The 16,170-nt window shown below is 41.3% G+C and overlaps 1 protein-coding gene across 9 annotated transcripts in view; it reads right to left on the reverse strand.

Annotated features, from left to right (window-relative positions):
• Nucleotides 1-557: 557 nt before the first annotated feature.
• Nucleotides 558-16,170, reverse strand: part of col11a1a (collagen, type XI, alpha 1a) — a 28,841-nt gene continuing 13,228 nt past the window's right edge. For 8 of the 9 annotated variants that reach the window (XM_037279325.1, XM_037279326.1, XM_037279324.1 and 5 more), the window contains 53 exons: nt 15,595-15,648; nt 15,456-15,509; nt 14,949-15,002; nt 14,790-14,843; nt 14,424-14,477; nt 14,240-14,284; nt 13,986-14,039; nt 13,857-13,901; nt 13,532-13,585; nt 13,344-13,388; nt 13,156-13,209; nt 12,981-13,025; nt 12,770-12,823; nt 12,610-12,654; nt 11,960-12,013; nt 11,771-11,878; nt 11,652-11,705; nt 11,163-11,216; nt 11,030-11,074; nt 10,892-10,945; nt 10,741-10,785; nt 10,580-10,633; nt 10,447-10,500; nt 9,530-9,583; nt 9,337-9,444; nt 8,576-8,665; nt 8,116-8,169; nt 7,756-7,863; nt 7,568-7,675; nt 7,419-7,472; nt 7,291-7,344; nt 7,113-7,220; nt 6,686-6,739; nt 6,557-6,610; nt 6,397-6,450; nt 6,273-6,326; nt 6,091-6,198; nt 5,939-5,992; nt 5,761-5,814; nt 5,625-5,678; nt 4,323-4,376; nt 4,122-4,229; nt 3,981-4,034; nt 3,836-3,889; nt 3,660-3,767; nt 3,521-3,574; nt 3,411-3,446; nt 3,282-3,335; nt 2,966-3,212; nt 2,771-2,883; nt 2,475-2,543; nt 1,958-2,191; nt 558-1,879 (listed from right to left, as the gene is read on the reverse strand). In XM_037279325.1, coding sequence (XP_037135220.1) covers nt 1,733-1,879; nt 1,958-2,191; nt 2,475-2,543; nt 2,771-2,883; nt 2,966-3,212; nt 3,282-3,335; nt 3,411-3,446; nt 3,521-3,574; nt 3,660-3,767; nt 3,836-3,889; nt 3,981-4,034; nt 4,122-4,229; nt 4,323-4,376; nt 5,625-5,678; nt 5,761-5,814; nt 5,939-5,992; nt 6,091-6,198; nt 6,273-6,326; nt 6,397-6,450; nt 6,557-6,610; nt 6,686-6,739; nt 7,113-7,220; nt 7,291-7,344; nt 7,419-7,472; nt 7,568-7,675; nt 7,756-7,863; nt 8,116-8,169; nt 8,576-8,665; nt 9,337-9,444; nt 9,530-9,583; nt 10,447-10,500; nt 10,580-10,633; nt 10,741-10,785; nt 10,892-10,945; nt 11,030-11,074; nt 11,163-11,216; nt 11,652-11,705; nt 11,771-11,878; nt 11,960-12,013; nt 12,610-12,654; nt 12,770-12,823; nt 12,981-13,025; nt 13,156-13,209; nt 13,344-13,388; nt 13,532-13,585; nt 13,857-13,901; nt 13,986-14,039; nt 14,240-14,284; nt 14,424-14,477; nt 14,790-14,843; nt 14,949-15,002; nt 15,456-15,509; nt 15,595-15,648 — 3,789 coding nt within the window. In that variant the 3' untranslated portion in view covers nt 558-1,732. The remainder of the gene's footprint in view (nt 1,880-1,957; nt 2,192-2,474; nt 2,544-2,770; nt 2,884-2,965; nt 3,213-3,281; nt 3,336-3,410; nt 3,447-3,520; nt 3,575-3,659; nt 3,768-3,835; nt 3,890-3,980; nt 4,035-4,121; nt 4,230-4,322; nt 4,377-5,624; nt 5,679-5,760; nt 5,815-5,938; nt 5,993-6,090; nt 6,199-6,272; nt 6,327-6,396; nt 6,451-6,556; nt 6,611-6,685; nt 6,740-7,112; nt 7,221-7,290; nt 7,345-7,418; nt 7,473-7,567; nt 7,676-7,755; nt 7,864-8,115; nt 8,170-8,575; nt 8,666-9,336; nt 9,445-9,529; nt 9,584-10,446; nt 10,501-10,579; nt 10,634-10,740; nt 10,786-10,891; nt 10,946-11,029; nt 11,075-11,162; nt 11,217-11,651; nt 11,706-11,770; nt 11,879-11,959; nt 12,014-12,609; nt 12,655-12,769; nt 12,824-12,980; nt 13,026-13,155; nt 13,210-13,343; nt 13,389-13,531; nt 13,586-13,856; nt 13,902-13,985; nt 14,040-14,239; nt 14,285-14,423; nt 14,478-14,789; nt 14,844-14,948; nt 15,003-15,455; nt 15,510-15,594; nt 15,649-16,170) is intronic. The other variant, XM_037279333.1, reaches the window with a different exon arrangement.

A 16,170-nucleotide genomic window follows, 5' to 3' on the forward strand; every position in this document is an offset into this window, starting at 1 on the left:
TTGGTAGTCAGTGAGAGCCAAGGAAAGGATTATGAGGGCGAGCGAGAGAGCGAGAGAGAGAGAGAGAAATGTTAAGGGAGTTGTTGAGGTCTATTTGATGATTATGTAGATTAGAAAGAGTTCGTAGAAGTCCCCAAAAACTTTGTTTATATTTTATCAGCATTCACAGGGTTTTTGTGTGGGTTATAAATCAACTGTGTCGTTCTTTCATCAATACAGACTTTTCTATTTCTTATCTACAGACTATTTTTTATCCCACTGCAGTGGAAATTGTGTGGCAAGATTTATAGATTCATTGTTGCCATTTGTTTAAGAGGCTGATGAGATAATAAATAATAAAATGTAATATCTGTGAAATATATCAAGCGTTTCCCCGAGAACATTCATAAACGGCTTTCAAGCAACATCGAATATAATTACTTTAGTGTAGTTTTGAATTGTTTGGGGAAATCATAGCTGTCATGCCAGCGAGTTATTGATTGAGTTTTGCTTCGAGTGAGAAAAAAAATCAAAGCTCTCTTAAAAATCAAATCCACATGTCAAGAATGAACGCAAAATATTGTAAGATGGAACTTTATTGGTTTCAAGAGAGACGGAATTGCACCAGCCCAAAGTTTTTAGTTGACGTCGTTTTACACAAACCACTGAGACATTCAGTTCACTGTTGTTTCCAATCCAGTTTTAATATTTAATGGAACTATAAAAAGCAACATGGAAAAAAAAAACATTTAGTTACAAAAATGGGTCACCTTAGGGGCTTCTCATTGCATTCACAGAAAGGATTTGAACAGTGGATGTCGAGCAGTTGTGGAACTCTCTCTTTTCAAAAATAATCCCCACCCAAAATATATCAACTTAATTGTTTAACCAAGGTATATACAGGGTATAACATCCTTGCATCCTAAAAGGTTATCAAGAAAGTCTGAGGTATACAACCAAAAAAAAAAATTAAAAAGCCTGTCAGAAAACAAAACAGAAAAAAGCAACAAATAGAATTAAATTAATTAAATGAATGCCATGATTGCTACTAGCACAGGATCACAACATTAGTGGGAGATGTTGGCGTTATGTTGTCGCAAAGCTTTTTGGAGTGTCAATATATACAAAGGGCAAAGTCTAAATTTGGCAATGGAGAATTGTTTGGATGCTCACTTTATTTGCCTGATGAAAAAGGTACACACAGTATTTGGTAAACAGAATTCAAATGTGGAATCCGTTTGCTGAAATAAGCAGAATGGAACACATGCAAGTTTTGAAAAATGGATTCAGAAATAACAGTAATGTACAAAATACTTACAGTTTTTATTATTATTATCAAAATATACCTTCTTTCTTTGCTTAGCACCTCTTTATTCCTTTGGAGTGTGTTTTTTGAACAAGCACCATTTGATTTTCCTACAGCACCTGGAGAATCCGGAGAGGAGGTCCGCCGCCTCTCCCCGGGCTCGCTCCGATTGGCCCGCCTCCTCTGCCACGCTTTCAAAATGTCCTTCACCTTTTGCTCCGTGATGGGGTCATGTGGTTCCAGCCCTACAAGGGCAACAAGTATTCTCCGGGTTTACGCGTACATACATGGAAAGGACATGTTTGCTACACCATCTCTTATTCAAAACTTGCATGTGGCATAGAAAAAGCCTGGGTTGGTGTGGGGGGGGGGGGGTATTGGGGGCGGGGCTTCAACTTGACTTTCTCTGCTGACCCCATCAAGTCCTTTTTTTTTGGTCATTTTTATTTAGCCGAGGAAGCAGACGGGCCCGACTTCAAACCCGAACTTCTGATTTGGGTCCCCAAAGTCAGTCAACATGACGTCGATGATTGGAACCTGATCGATTTTGGGAGTATTAATCTCCATCACAGTCTTTCCGTAGCCCTTCCTCGTCTGTAACGGAAAAACAACTTGAATGAAAAAAATCTGAGCCGGCGATTGAAGTCATCCATATATATTTTTTTTCCTTACCGCACATCCGTCTGAGAGGGCCTTGATGTAAGGGTTGTTATCGTAAGACAACTCCTCGTCATTAGCACCCAGGAAGCGTAGCGACTTGTCGTAGCTGTCACTGGTGGCGTCGTGCCACGCCACGGATTGGTGGCAGCTGTAGGTGAAGTTTTGCCTCGCCGAGGCTGTCAGTAGCCTGAGGAAGGTCATCTGCACCATGTTAATCGAGTTGCCCTCCGAGTCGACGTAAGAAAGCTGCGGCGGGAGAGAAAAATCCACGTGTAAGCTCAAGTTGATCGTAAATAAGAGGAAAATAACAACAGCTGGAAAAAAAAGCTGTTTGTGACATAAAGTTTGTCCTCTAAGCACTTTGATTGAGCAGGAGTTGTTTACGGGATGCTTTTACGTGCTCAAGGGCAAAGTAAGGATGACAATGTTATATTGAAGTCGGGTTTTCATGAGCTCTCGCTCAGGTAGTTTTTTTTTTTTAACTAAAAGCTGGTTGATGAATCAAGAAAGAGAAAGAGAGAACACTTACTATTTTACCACGCTTAAATTCACTGTACCATGACCCTGGAACTTCTTTAGGCCATGAGGATATTCTGACCTGTGAACAGAAAGACATGTTTTTTTTTTTACTAATATACTCGTCTTTTTGTTAATTCCAATAAATGTTTCTCATTTGCATATTTCTCCTTTGGTTGCACCAGAGTGTGTTAACCCTGAGGCAAAAGGCTTTTCATGTGATTCACAGTCTGCTTGCTAATGAAACATTACCACGATAAGATTTCAAAGAAAATAAACCATGGGTATTAGGAATGCAGACTGACTTACCCCATTGGATTTCTTATCGGGGTAGATGCAGGTTTCTCCCCCAGCAGTAAAGTTACAGTAGACTTTGAAAGAATCCCCTGAGCAACCTTGATTTGGATCAATCCAGTATTCACCTGAAAAGAATCCAAAAAATATATTTATATCAAAATGTACGACTTGATGCGACACTGTGTTGTTTTCCTTTTCTGGATTTACCATCGGGGAACTCCGGGTGGCAGAGTTGCAGGTCCTTGCATGTTCTGGCTGGGTTGTTCTGAGTCCCCATTGGGTATTTCATGCGCTCAATATCCTGTTTAAGGTTGTTGAGAGAGCCAAAGATGTCCTCCATGCCCTCACCGTAGTCCATGAAGGTACCGGCCGCATCGGATTGCATGTCGCTGGAACGCTTGGTCTTCTTGGGGGAGCGGACGGGCAGTGGCTGGATGACCTCACCCGGTGGACCCTACAGGGAGGGGTGTGTCATACATGTCAAAAATTCTTCTTAATTCATACACAGTCCTTAAATACTCACAGGAGGACCCGGAGGACCAATAGCTCCACTGTCTCCTTTAGAACCAGCCGGACCCTGTGAGACACGTTCATCACATTAACCAAGTGTCACGTCATTATTTTCAACCGGATTTCAAATGATTTGACTTACAGATGAACCTTTAGCTCCCTTTGGACCTTGGGGACCCTGAATGAGAGAGGTTATCAGTTTTGCATTCACTCAGCCGAATTTTAAATGATCCAATTATTGAATAGACTTACAGGTAGACCAGGGGGACCGGGGGGACCGAGAGGACCTGCTGATCCACCGATACCCTAATAAAAGATGAGATGGAAGAAATATTATTACCGTCGGCCATCATGATGTCTTTTTCCACCAAAATCGAGAGAAACTACTTACACCGTCTCCTTTGCCACCAGATGACCCTTGCGGTCCAGGCAAACCTCGGTCTCCCTTTTCTCCTTGTTCACCGGGGGGTCCGATCAAACCGATTAAACCTGGATGTCCCTGAAAAAGAACATTTTAAGGACAACGCCAAAAATTGCTTTCTTTCAATAGAAATACGATAAACACACCTTTTCACCCTTGGAGCCTGGGTCACCTTTCAGACCAGGAAGTCCAGGAGGACCCTGAACAAAAGTAGAAATGAAAATGTTAAAACAGAACCACGTGGTGCTGAATAAAACATAAAAGGTTAAGGACAAGGTGACATGTACTAACCATTGGTCCAGGTGGGCCATCTTGACCTGATGCACCAGGATGTCCTTGTTCACCCTGTAAAAAGAAAATGACATTACAACTTTTGTATTTCCTTTTTGCTTCTACAAGCTCATCTCTCAAATAAAATATATTTCGACTTACAACAGGGCCAGGGATTCCACGTAGACCTTCTGGACCAGGCTTTCCAGCAGGTCCCTGAGGTCCAACAGGTCCTGTTTTACCCGCTGGACCTTCGGACCCAGCCTCACCCTGGAAACAGGAAGTTGCCGCAAAAGAGTTGTACTCGTTGGTAAAAGTACCGACGTCACTTCAAGCCAAGAAATCCAATGGAGTGCTTTTTACCTTGGCGCCCTTCTCGCCTTGTCTGCCTTCAGCACCAGCAGCTCCCGGAGGTCCCTAGGAAGAGCACCATTGTTATGAAGCATTTTAAAAAAAGTGATTTTTATTCAAAAATATAAAATATTAAAGACATGTATAATAATCTTTATTGTTCAGTTTTTTTCTATGGGTATGTCTTGTATGGCATTTCCTTATTGGGTGAAAATTCTGCCTAGCAACAAACTGTCAGGAAGGGCAAAAAATAAATCATATTTTTTTTTCCCCAAAGAGTTTCAGACACTAATCACGACACGGTGAGTAGTGCTTGATGTGTCAATATCAATTTAATCCGCATTGCAGGGTCATCCTTTCCTCTTTCATCTTTCCACCATCAACCTGCTCGACCAGCCAAAGCCGGAGCGCCTATTGATCCAAAGTCCAAATTGAGCCCGCTAATACCCCCAGAGAGCTCCTTCTGCTTCGGAGCTTTTATTAGCTTGTCATCTTAAACTTTTAACTAGTGCTCAAGAGTCTCTCCGACGGCACTAATAAGACTGTGGACTGGTTCACAGAGTAGTTGTTTCCCTTCTAACAAATGGATTGATTCAATTTCCCCAAAATGATGCAACAAATAAATTGCTTTTTCTTAGACAACTGACTACCTCTTCAAATAAAAGTTAGCCATAATGCATTTTATGACTTTTCCCATCCAGAAAATATCACCGGCATGAAGACTCACATCTGTGAAATCAGCTTAGTAGCACCATGCTGATATCTCATTCATACTCCATTAAAACATTAGCTTTAAGTACAATTTAGTGGTTTTAATTTAACAAGACTGCAATTCCCAATCCAATAATCCTAACAACAAAATTCATATTCTGTTTGACACTCTATGAGCCAAGTCACATTTTCTGGTTCCACATTCATGTTATGAATCTGCTTTGCCGCAGCTGTCAGACAGCAGCATGAGCTCAATAATGTGTCACGCTCGCAATGGCTCTCATTTTCAAAAAGCTTTAAAGGAATCAAGGATCAATTTCTTGATAAGCCTTTTTTCATTTCTTTTGCGGAAGGGGAAAACGGATTCCTGATTTGGAAGTCTCACTTCTCGTTTTCTATCAGACTTAAGAGCATCTTTCGATCGCAGCAGGATTTTCTCTTTAAATTTCCAACTTTTGTTATTCCCCCTATCTTTTTTTTTAATGAAAATGAATCACTCGTACTTGAGTGCAAACATATGGCACAACTTTTGGACGTTGCAAACTTGGATTGCTGGCAGGCACTTTACAAAAAATCCAATCCCTATACAAATTCTGAACTTACTCTTTTGCCTGGAGGTCCAGGTGGGCCAGCTTCTCCAGATGGACCTGGGGGTCCCTTGAGATCACACAAACACAATGTTATGTCACAAATATATAATACCGATTTGAACCCAGCAATATAGATATGAAATACTTACCGCTTGACCGGTTTCACCATCCTCTCCCTTCTCTCCAGGTTCTCCGTCCGTGCCCTGAAGAAATACACGTGTCAAAAATATATCTTTCCAGTGATGAGACCGACTTAAATTTAATAAGCATATATTAAAATCGGATTTGGATATGAAGCGAATATTGCTTGAGGATTTCAGTACTCACAGCAACGCCTGGCTCTCCAGGAGGACCGGTGTCTCCGGGGAATCCGACGGGACCCTTTTAAAAGAGACCAACAAGTTGTGTCAAAGACCAAGGCAAAATGCTCGCCATGGAATATATATATATTAATTTCCATATTTATGTCAAGTGCTTACAGGGTTACCCTTTGGACCGTCATCTCCAGGGGGTCCTTTAGCACCTGCGGGTCCAGCAGCACCAGGAGGTCCTGCCTCACCCTTCTCTCCTCTCTCGCCTTTGGGTCCCTGCCAGAACAAAGAACAGTATCACGTCAATTTGATGAATTGAACAAAATGGAATGGCTCTCGAGATTACATACCCCGGTGCCGGGCTCTCCAGGTGGTCCCGGGTTTCCAGCTTCACCTTGTTCACCCTTGTAGAAAGACAAACCTCAGTGAGTAAAATTATGATCGTACAAATACGGGCAATGTTTTCACTCGTACCTTTTCTCCCACTGAGCCTACTGGACCCACACCGCCTGGAGGACCTTGTGAACCCTGCGATACAGAGAAACAACTTGAACAACACCTGCTGATAGCTGATAATGAAATCACTGATTGTGGAACATAGCCACTATTTGATTTCAAATATTAGCATACATACATCAGCTCCACTTGGACCTTGAGGACCTCGAGGACCAGGGGGGCCAGGAGGACCCTACGGAAAATACATTTTATATTGTATAAATGTTTTAATACTTAAGTGTGTAACAGTTGAGGTCACGTTTCTTACCATAGGGCCAACGTCACCGTTCTCTCCCTTCTCACCGGGAGGTCCTGGAAGCCCCTGAGGATATAAAAACATAAATCTTACATAAAAACGAAACGTCATTCAAGTCACAAGAGGTGTGCATTGCCGTAAAACCGAACGCACATTGCTTGTAAGTCAACCATGTGCGGCAAAACCTAATTTCTCGATGCTGTCAAATTGTCCTCTGAGATTAAATCGTTAGTGGTCTAATTACGCAGTATGCTAAAAACGATAAACAGAAAGACACAAGTGCAGGAGGTTGCTCGCTGCAATTAATGGAAAGTCGGTAGGAAGTGAATGAGTCTTTTTTAAAAGTCTATTAAATGTACCCCAGTGCAGAGTCATTTTAAGAGTTTGTATCGTCAACAATTTGGCCTCACAATGACTGAAGGAAATAAATGGCTCTAACCTGCAGGCCGATGGGACCAGGTGGTCCAGGGAACCCTCTGGATCCTTCGTCACCTTTCTGTCCAAACATACCCTGCTGACCCCTGGGCCCAGGCTCTCCATCAGCTCCCTGAGAACCAACAGTTTTACAGTTGCTGATAGAACACAAAAACAATATTAATATTGTAACGGCAACTTACAGCAGGACCTGGGGCACCAATGGGACCTTGAAGACCTGCTGGTCCAGGAGGACCCTATAACAAAAATCAGAATTAAGGATAGAAAATATCCAATGGGATTTGTAAAGGGAATTCCTTGAGAAACAAACCTGTTCTCCCTTATCAGCTTTGCTTCCTTTCTGGCCGGGTTCACCAACCTCTCCCTAGGAAATCCATGTAAAGATCAGTCAGCTGTCTCTAATAATTGTCCTCACCACTGACAGTTATTGAAGCTATCTTTGGGATGTGGCTTACTGACCTTATCTCCATCCTCTCCAGGTGGACCTTGTGGTCCAGCAGGTCCAGGTAGACCCACAGGACCCTGGACGCCATCACGACCAGCTGGACCTTGAGGACCTTTCTCACCCTAATACAGTCAAGACATTAGCTTGCTTCCTTTTCAGACAAAGATAAGGAAAGTATCAATCAATGTTTACTAATACTTACAGGTGCACCTTTCTCTCCAGCAGGACCTGGGGGACCTTGTGGCCCAGGTCTACCAGACAGGCCAATTGGACCTGCTGAACCAGCAGCACCTCTCTCACCAGGAGAGCCCTAAGTCAAAATATAGACAGAAAAATACAATTACATCAATGGGACAGTATTAGATTGGAATTTTTATGTTATTCTATACATGTTCATTTATTTATTGAGTACAAATTCAACTAAACTTGGCTGGATGAAAGTCTGTTCAAAACTTACCTTAATTATTAAATTCACCAAAACACATATTCTTATTGATAAAAACTCTGGTGATACCTTTCTGGATTATTTTTTCTAATTTTACAATTCATCTATCATACTTACAACAGGTCCAGGTGGACCCTGGGGCCCCTCTCCGCCCTTCAGACCTGCAGGACCCTACGAACAAAAATCAATCAATTATTTCCTTCATCAGCAAAATATTTGCTTTTGTCACATATGCAATATACGATACAAACTATTTATATCAAATCATATAGGAAGTCTTGCACACTGTATTTGGCAACTCATTAAAAAACACTGCAGTTGGATCCCTGACCATCTTTCCTCCAGCTCGGACCATGATGCATTGCAGCCGAGGACTTCATTTGTTCCATGTCACGTTGCGATTCCTCTACATAAGATTAAATGTGAGAGCTGCTGTCTCTAAATGAGCGAATAGCTGGAGATAGGTGACGGTTCATTTGTTATGGAGTTAAGCTCTGTCACCATCTCTTATAGCAAAGCCATGGGTAGAGAGAGGGAAGCGTTGATGAATATGTTTAACGTCAAGTAGCTCTCTTACCGTGGCACCAGGTAGACCTCTCTCGCCTGGAAAACCTCTGAGGCCAGGAGGACCGTCTTTACCAGAGGAACCTTGCGGTCCGGGGTCTCCCTGAACACACAATCAAAAATCCCGGTCTAAGTTTGGATTGATTGAGCTGATACGTTCATTCTTGACAATACAATTCTGATAACATGCAACTGTAATTAAAAAAAAAAAAAAAACTGTAGTCATCACAATGACAACAACTCATTTGATTTTTAAGCAGAAAAGTTTCTTCGAGCTTTGTTCTTCTCATTGAGCACAACAAGGAGGCACAGCCGCAGGAGAGCCTGTGGGGCTTATAAAAAAATTCAAACTCTGCTGCTTGGACTTCAGCAAAGTGTCCCTGGCATACTAAAATGGAGGCCTGAGTGAAAACGAGGGTGGGAGATGGGTCTGGGAGTAGTAAAGTGTTTAGAGTTAGCCGACAGACTTGATTAGATTGTCTGTTTTAGGGAAGATGGGGGTGGAAATGAAAGCACAAGACTGGAGAGAGGAGGAGGTTAAGTGCAACGGTAAGTCAGGGGGGCCGTTTGGACAAAATGCCTCCCGACGGCCTCTAATGGGTTCTCAAATGGTGACAAACGGGAAAATTCAGACAGAGCATTTTAGTTGTATGTAATGTATAATACCTATATCCAATGGCCACTGCCATTTTTGCTGACGTGACAAAAATTTGTATGTAAGTACGGAGGCGCCTCGGAGTAAATAGAAACTCTTAGGGAAGCCGTATAACTCACCTTTGCTCCCTCTTTGCCACCAGCTCCAGGGAGACCTTGCTCTCCGGGTGGACCTGGAGGTCCAGGGTGGCCTCTCTCACCAACAGGACCGGTTTCTCCTGTGGGTCCCTAATATGAAATTTATTTTAGTAAAAGAGGTAAAGATGACTTTACAGACATACATACTAGTATTTATTTTATTTATTTTTATTACCTGTGGCCCGACAACACCGCCTGGGCCTGGTGGACCAGTTTTTCCTTGAAAACCCTGAAAAAAAAAAAAGACTTCAATTAAAAACACACCGAATAAATATATTGACCTATTTTTGAAGCAGCACCACTTCACCACCTAAGCCGAGAATCTCACAAGATACTTTTATAAGAGATCATCTCAGGAGGATGTCTGATTCTTGTCTCAAGAACAGTTTGAATGTCATCAGAAAGAAATACACATGCACACACACGGAGTTCTCCGGAGAAAACGGTGGAAGAACAATTAGTTGAGAAAAAAAGCTGCTGAATAAATTGACAGTTGCACTTGATTGGTTTATGCCGTGCGGTATTCCCTTTGGATATACTTTAAAATTCTTTACCCTTCATAGGGCAAAGTAACTTTTGTGATTTTTTTTCCCCCTCCTGTTGCCCTCATATTACATTTAGCGGAAACAGAGATCCAGCTTGACTCTTGATATGCACTTTCTGCAATACAACCTGTACTGACAACCCATGAGTATTTTTATCACTGTAATCAATCCACATATTGGATGCCTGCAGAGCGAGCTCCTCAACTATAAATCCAGAACCATAAACATTCTAATGAAGACTATATCGTCGTTTGGATAGCAGAAACGAAAGATATCATACACATTGACGATGTGTGAGTTTTTAGAAGAACTTATAGTCCTTGCACAACTCGTGATTCATCTCAAGTATGGAATAAAAATGCAGAGAAGGCCAAATGAATGCGACAAGGTCCAGATTTGCTTTTTTATTGTTGGATTAATCTCATGTCTGTCGGAATATCGCCTACTGTGTAAAAAAAAAAAAAAAAGAAACGTCATACCAGGATGTTAATATGCTCCATATAGTGTGTCTAATAATATTAAATGAATATATTATGGGAGTACTCACTGTCTCACCACGCTGGCCCGGATGTCCAGGCAGTCCATCCTTCCCAGGTGGTCCCTATTTTGGAGGATGAAATATATTGGATTGGCTTCAAGGAGATTGCTTTATATTTTGTAGTTAGGTGTAGATAACTTACAGGTGGTCCTTTTGGTCCAGGGAAGCCCACAGGCCCCTGCGGTCCTTGAGGTCCCTGGAATAAATATATGAAGATTCAAGGTGTGGAAATATTGTTATGGAGGAGGAGATACCTAATCATGTGGCCCCATGTTTGATTAGAGTCATGCATCATGGACTTACTCTCTCACCAGGCGGGCCTGGAGGACCATCGTTGCCTGATGTGCCCTGTAAGCCGCAAAAAATGATTATCAAACATCTTTTAATCTATCTGATATCTTATTCTCTACAATTTAAGAGTCGCTTGTATGTTATGATCAATATTGAGTCATACCTTGGGGCCTAGCTTTCCTGTTGGGCCTCGGGCTCCTCGAGCCCCACGAGGACCCTGCAAAAAAAATTTAATCATGAGATGACCAAAATAAAATATTTCAAGTAGAAAGAAAATAAATGGAGAATGATGAGTACATACCGTTGGACCTCTTTGTCCTCTTGGACCAGGTTTGCCTGCAACACCCTTTTAGAACCAACAATAACAAAATATATAAGCTTATATAGAATAGAATAAAGATCATTTTGTATTAAATGTGATTTAGAATTCTTACCCTGGCACCTTTCTCTCCATTGGCTCCCGGGAATCCGGGAAAACCACTGGAGCCCTGTCAAGAATGGGAATAAAAGGACATATCACAAAGGGAATTCATTCTGTAGTCAGCACAACTCTTCGAAATGAGGAGCACGTCATCTTAATTGAATATACATGCACAAATAATCAAGCGACTATCTTACCAACATGTGATGCCCACATCGCGTTGCATTGGAAACAAGAAATCAAATGTGCTGAGTCACTCAGTCTTTGATCATTTCACATGTCATGTTTCTTGAATTTTTGAATTATTAAACAGCACCGTATAGTTGTATTGCAATAATCCCAACGGTATTCTGATATTCTATTTGAAAAATGCCATCCATTCTTTTGAAAGGCTTTATCCTCACTCGCTGACGTGGGCAGGAGGCAAGGCATCAAGAAAAAAAATGAAGATGGGCTTGAAAGTCAAGTTTTAAGGTTTGGCTTTGTTTGAACAATCACTTACCTTTGGTCCTTGTCTTCCTGGATATCCCGGCAATCCTGGTACTCCAAGTTTACCCTGAGTAAAATGAAATCATGAATAACTCCAAAGGTTTGTCAGAAAGGTGTCCACTGTCATATTACCTTTTCTCCAGCAGGACCAAGGGGGCCTGATTCTCCATTGGGGCCAGCTCTTCCCTTAGGTCCCTCAGGACCATCCTCTCCACGGGACCCCAACATGCCAACCTCACCCTAATTAGCAAAAAACAAATTAAGATGAAGGACTTGGATATGACAGAATCTATTCTAAGAGATAGAAAATTTCTTCCTCACCCGGTCTCCTTTGATTCCCATGTCACCTTTAAAACCTGGGAAACCATCTTCACCCTAAAACAAAACAAGAACAACCTACAGCATGTTTCTAGAATTGCTCATTGCAAGCAGTCATTTCCAAATTGTAATCATATTAATCATTCTTTTGTCCTTTATCATTTTATACGATAGATAATTTAGCATTGTATTTTTATCCGCTCATACACACACATGAGCCTTATTCATGACAAAACTTCATCCCCAGGACTCAGGAGTTGAAATCTCATCTTTGAATCATTCACCAACTAACACACACCCGTCACTATGGTAACATCAAACTCACATTTCATACAATCAAATTTGTATCGATCTCGAGTGACCATCTCAGCGACTTCAGAGGTTTAAATTCCGAGTAGTAACACGCAGGAAAACACTTGAAAGAACTGGAGATGAATTGTGAATTGTTCTTTGAAAGCGAGGCGGCTTGAGCACGGCTGCTTCACATTCGTCTCCACCGGAGGAGGCCATCCCATTGTCTGACCTCTGCTAGGCAATAGCTCAAAGGATTCAGACGGACGTGAGGAAGGCAAAGACGGGACCCGAGTTACAGACGCTGCCGCTTGAATACAAAGATAAAAAATTCACTCCCCTCACTTGACTGTCATTCTTACCTTTTCTCCCTTTGAGCCTTTCAAGCCTCTCACACCATCAGCACCCTGTTGGACATGTCATACTTTAATAGCTCATCTTGATGAAACTCTACAAACATAGCTTGACTACAATTCAAATAGACCATTATTATTGAATTATTAATTTTCTAGAGGAACTTACCTTGACACCACGAGGACCAGGATAGCCGATTGGACCCTGTGGACCCAGTGGACCCTGAAAGAAGAATAATGGTAGTCAGGGTGGACGAATAGAGCAAAGCAATGACCCGCGACTTGACCCTTACATCGGGAATAGGACACCCCCCTCTATTTTTTTATTTTTTGCATTATAATTATTCAGGTAAAAAGACTGAATTCCTGAAGACACCTACTTGGGCTCCTTTCTCTCCGGCCGGACCTTCCTTGCCTGGATGACCCTGTAAAAACATAATTGGATATAACACAGATGGTACTAAAATCTAAACAACATTATTATTTATTCAGAAGGTCCCGAGTAAGTATTATTGCTATTCTGGCTGCTTGACCACAGGTAATAATTGCACGTACAGGGGGTCCGTCCGCACCAGGTAGTCCAGGCAACCCTGACCTGCCCTGGGGTCCCTGCAGATGAGAAAAATACATATCAAGGATTTTGTATGACAATAAAGACTGTTATCAGAGAAAAAACAATTTCCCCCCCTAAATTATGAAACATTTAACAGAACAAACGCAATTAAAAAATAATGAGTACGTACTTTTTCACCAGGGGGTCCGATAGGGCCTTGGGGACCGGGAAGACCCTATGAAATAAAGATGTGCATTTCAATGAGCTTTGGTTTCTATGGCAACGCACACACACGAATGCGTGTACACTCCATTTGAACTTCCCATACACTTTGCTATGACATCAGATTGCAATTCAGAGTGTGATGAAGGAGTTTACCTGAGTCCCTGAAATACCCTGTTGGCCCGGTGGTCCTGGTTCTCCTTGTGGTCCCTAATCAAAATACGAAGCAGCGGTCAAAGCAAACACAACACAAGGCCGAACTTGAATTCAAAAGTATCACTTGGTTTATACTTGTTAATATATTCAAGCGTCCTTCAGATTTCTATTCACGGTAAATGCCATAACAAATACAAAATTAGGGATCTCTGTAGGTCATTTTGAGGCACAGGAATGACCTCTGACCTCAGCTGTGAATCCCAAAAGAATGCTTTAAGAGCTGAGAGGAAAGGTTTTAAAGATACAAAGAAAATAATGTTCTTGCCATGTTTCCTTTTGGACCATGAGGCCCGTCAACTCCAGCAATACCCTGTGAGGCACAAAAAACAAAAACAAAATGAGGACGATTGTTAATCTTTTACCAATATCAGGAAGTGATCAAATGTTTACATACAGGTGAGCCTGGAGGTCCGGGGGAACCGCGGGGTCCCAGCAAACCTCTTGGACCCTACAAGGAGTGAGAATATTATTATTATCATTATTTTTATTTATTTATTCATTTGTTTATTTATTAAAATTAAATGTGCTAGAGACCAAACAAGAGCAGATTTGAATCAGATAAATTAAAAAAAAATCTAATCACTCGTTAAAAAAAATGTGTTGACCAGTGTTATTAATTTGAAAAAATAAATAGATAAATAAACGTACACTGTCGCCAGCCAACCCTCTGGGTCCGATCTCTCCATCCTCGCCCTGGGGGGAGAAACAGACGAATGAGTTTAATAAATGCAAAGTTTGATGCAACTCAAAATAACAGTGGGTGACTTCAGATTAGGGTTTTATTTTTGCTTCCGTTCTACCAATTTGTGTTTTCAAAATCAGATGCACTTACTCTCTGTCCATCCTCTCCAGGAGATCCTGGGGGTCCCATTGGTCCTGGCTCACCCTAATTTAAAAAAAAAAAGAAAAGAACATTAAGAAATTCTTGATGATCTCACATCATTTAATGGCTTTTGTTCATTCTTTTCCCTTTCCTGACATTTGCAGGTTGTCAGTCATCATACTGGAATTTCACAATTTTTAACACTAATTCAAATATGATGACAACCAAATCTATTGCAGCACAAGTAGGACTGGCCAACACTCATAATAAAATTCATTTTCAATTAAACATTTGGAAATTATAACAAACACCATTGATGGCTCACATTAAAGATATTAGAAATTCATTTACAAGATAAAACATAGCTGTATTTACCCTGTGTCCTTTTTCACCAGGCAGTCCGGGAAGTCCATCAAAGCCTCGGTCACCCTGTTTTTTTTGGGGTTTTTTATGACAACAATGTCAACTCACAGCCGCATAACATTCAGATTGCACAATTTTGCAGACATAACTGCTAGTAAATCTATTTAGTACCTTGCTGCCTGGCTCTCCTGGCATCCCACGTCCACCATCGGCTCCGGCACGACCCTAAAAACAAAAGAAAACAACAACAATAATAAAAATAAAAATAATAATTGTAAAAAAAAAAAAAGAATTGTAAAAAAATAAAAAAGTACAGGGTAAATTCAAGGTAAATTAAAGTGGTATTAAAAATCAACAATCTCCTATTTTATGATTATTATTTATTGCTAATACCTACTTTATTTTAATTAGGAACCAATTAGGTCAAGCTGCTTGGCGGGTGAGACATATTGGGCCCGCACGTCACCTATTCGCTTTCTGACTCATTTTGACATTTTCAGACAGATTAAAGAGGCCGGCAATTGATCCGATGATTGGAAGCTGTACGGGCCTTTAAGCAAGCTATTGTTTGTTGGTTTGTAAATAATCCTCTCAGTGTTTGAGCAGCAGGTCCAAACAAGTCCACATGAACAACAAACACTGTACAGTGAGAGTGGACGGGTCATTGAGGTCACTCACCCTTTTGCCAGCTTTTCCCATTTGTCCTGGTGGCCCTTGGACGCCGCGGGGCCCCTTATAGACACACACACACACAAAAAAAACCCATCAGCAACTTTGAGTGACTTTCTATTTCCTTTTTTAAACACATCCTTCTCACCTGAGGACCGGGATCTCCACCTTCACCTTTGAGTCCAGTTGAGCCAGGTAGACCCTTGACAGATGATAGGACAAATTAAACCAATTGTCTGGAAAATTGTCAGCATAATTTTCTCCAGCAATGGCAGGATTTATTTGAGGGTAACCACTAGAGGGAAGTGTTTAACTACATTAAATCTCGCTGTATGTGACTCAAGATTGACACGGACTTGCGAGACTGTGGGCAAACATGTCCTGGAAGTGTCAATATAAATTTGTTTTGCTAAAATTATTATACGTCTATGTTCTATACGGCAACAATAAAATAAAAGCACACAACTAATAAATATTAAAATCTCAATCCACACACAATGCAGCAAAATGTTTCTTTTTTTTATTTGTATTTTTTTTTTGGGATAATTACACTTGGACCCAAGCCAGTGAAAGGTAGATTTCACAGAGGCCCTGTCCATGCGCTTTTTGCAGCAGATAATGATGGCTCGTGTATCAACAAGCCCAAAAAATAGAGGTAGTGGAAGGTGGGAGGTAGACAGAAGTATATTTTCTAAGCAGCTGGGAGCACCTAGATAGCAACAAG

The sequence above is a fragment of the Syngnathus acus genome, chromosome 20, assembly GCF_901709675.1.
Source record: "Syngnathus acus chromosome 20, fSynAcu1.2, whole genome shotgun sequence".
In the NCBI taxonomy this organism is placed as follows: Eukaryota; Metazoa; Chordata; class Actinopteri; order Syngnathiformes; family Syngnathidae; genus Syngnathus; species Syngnathus acus.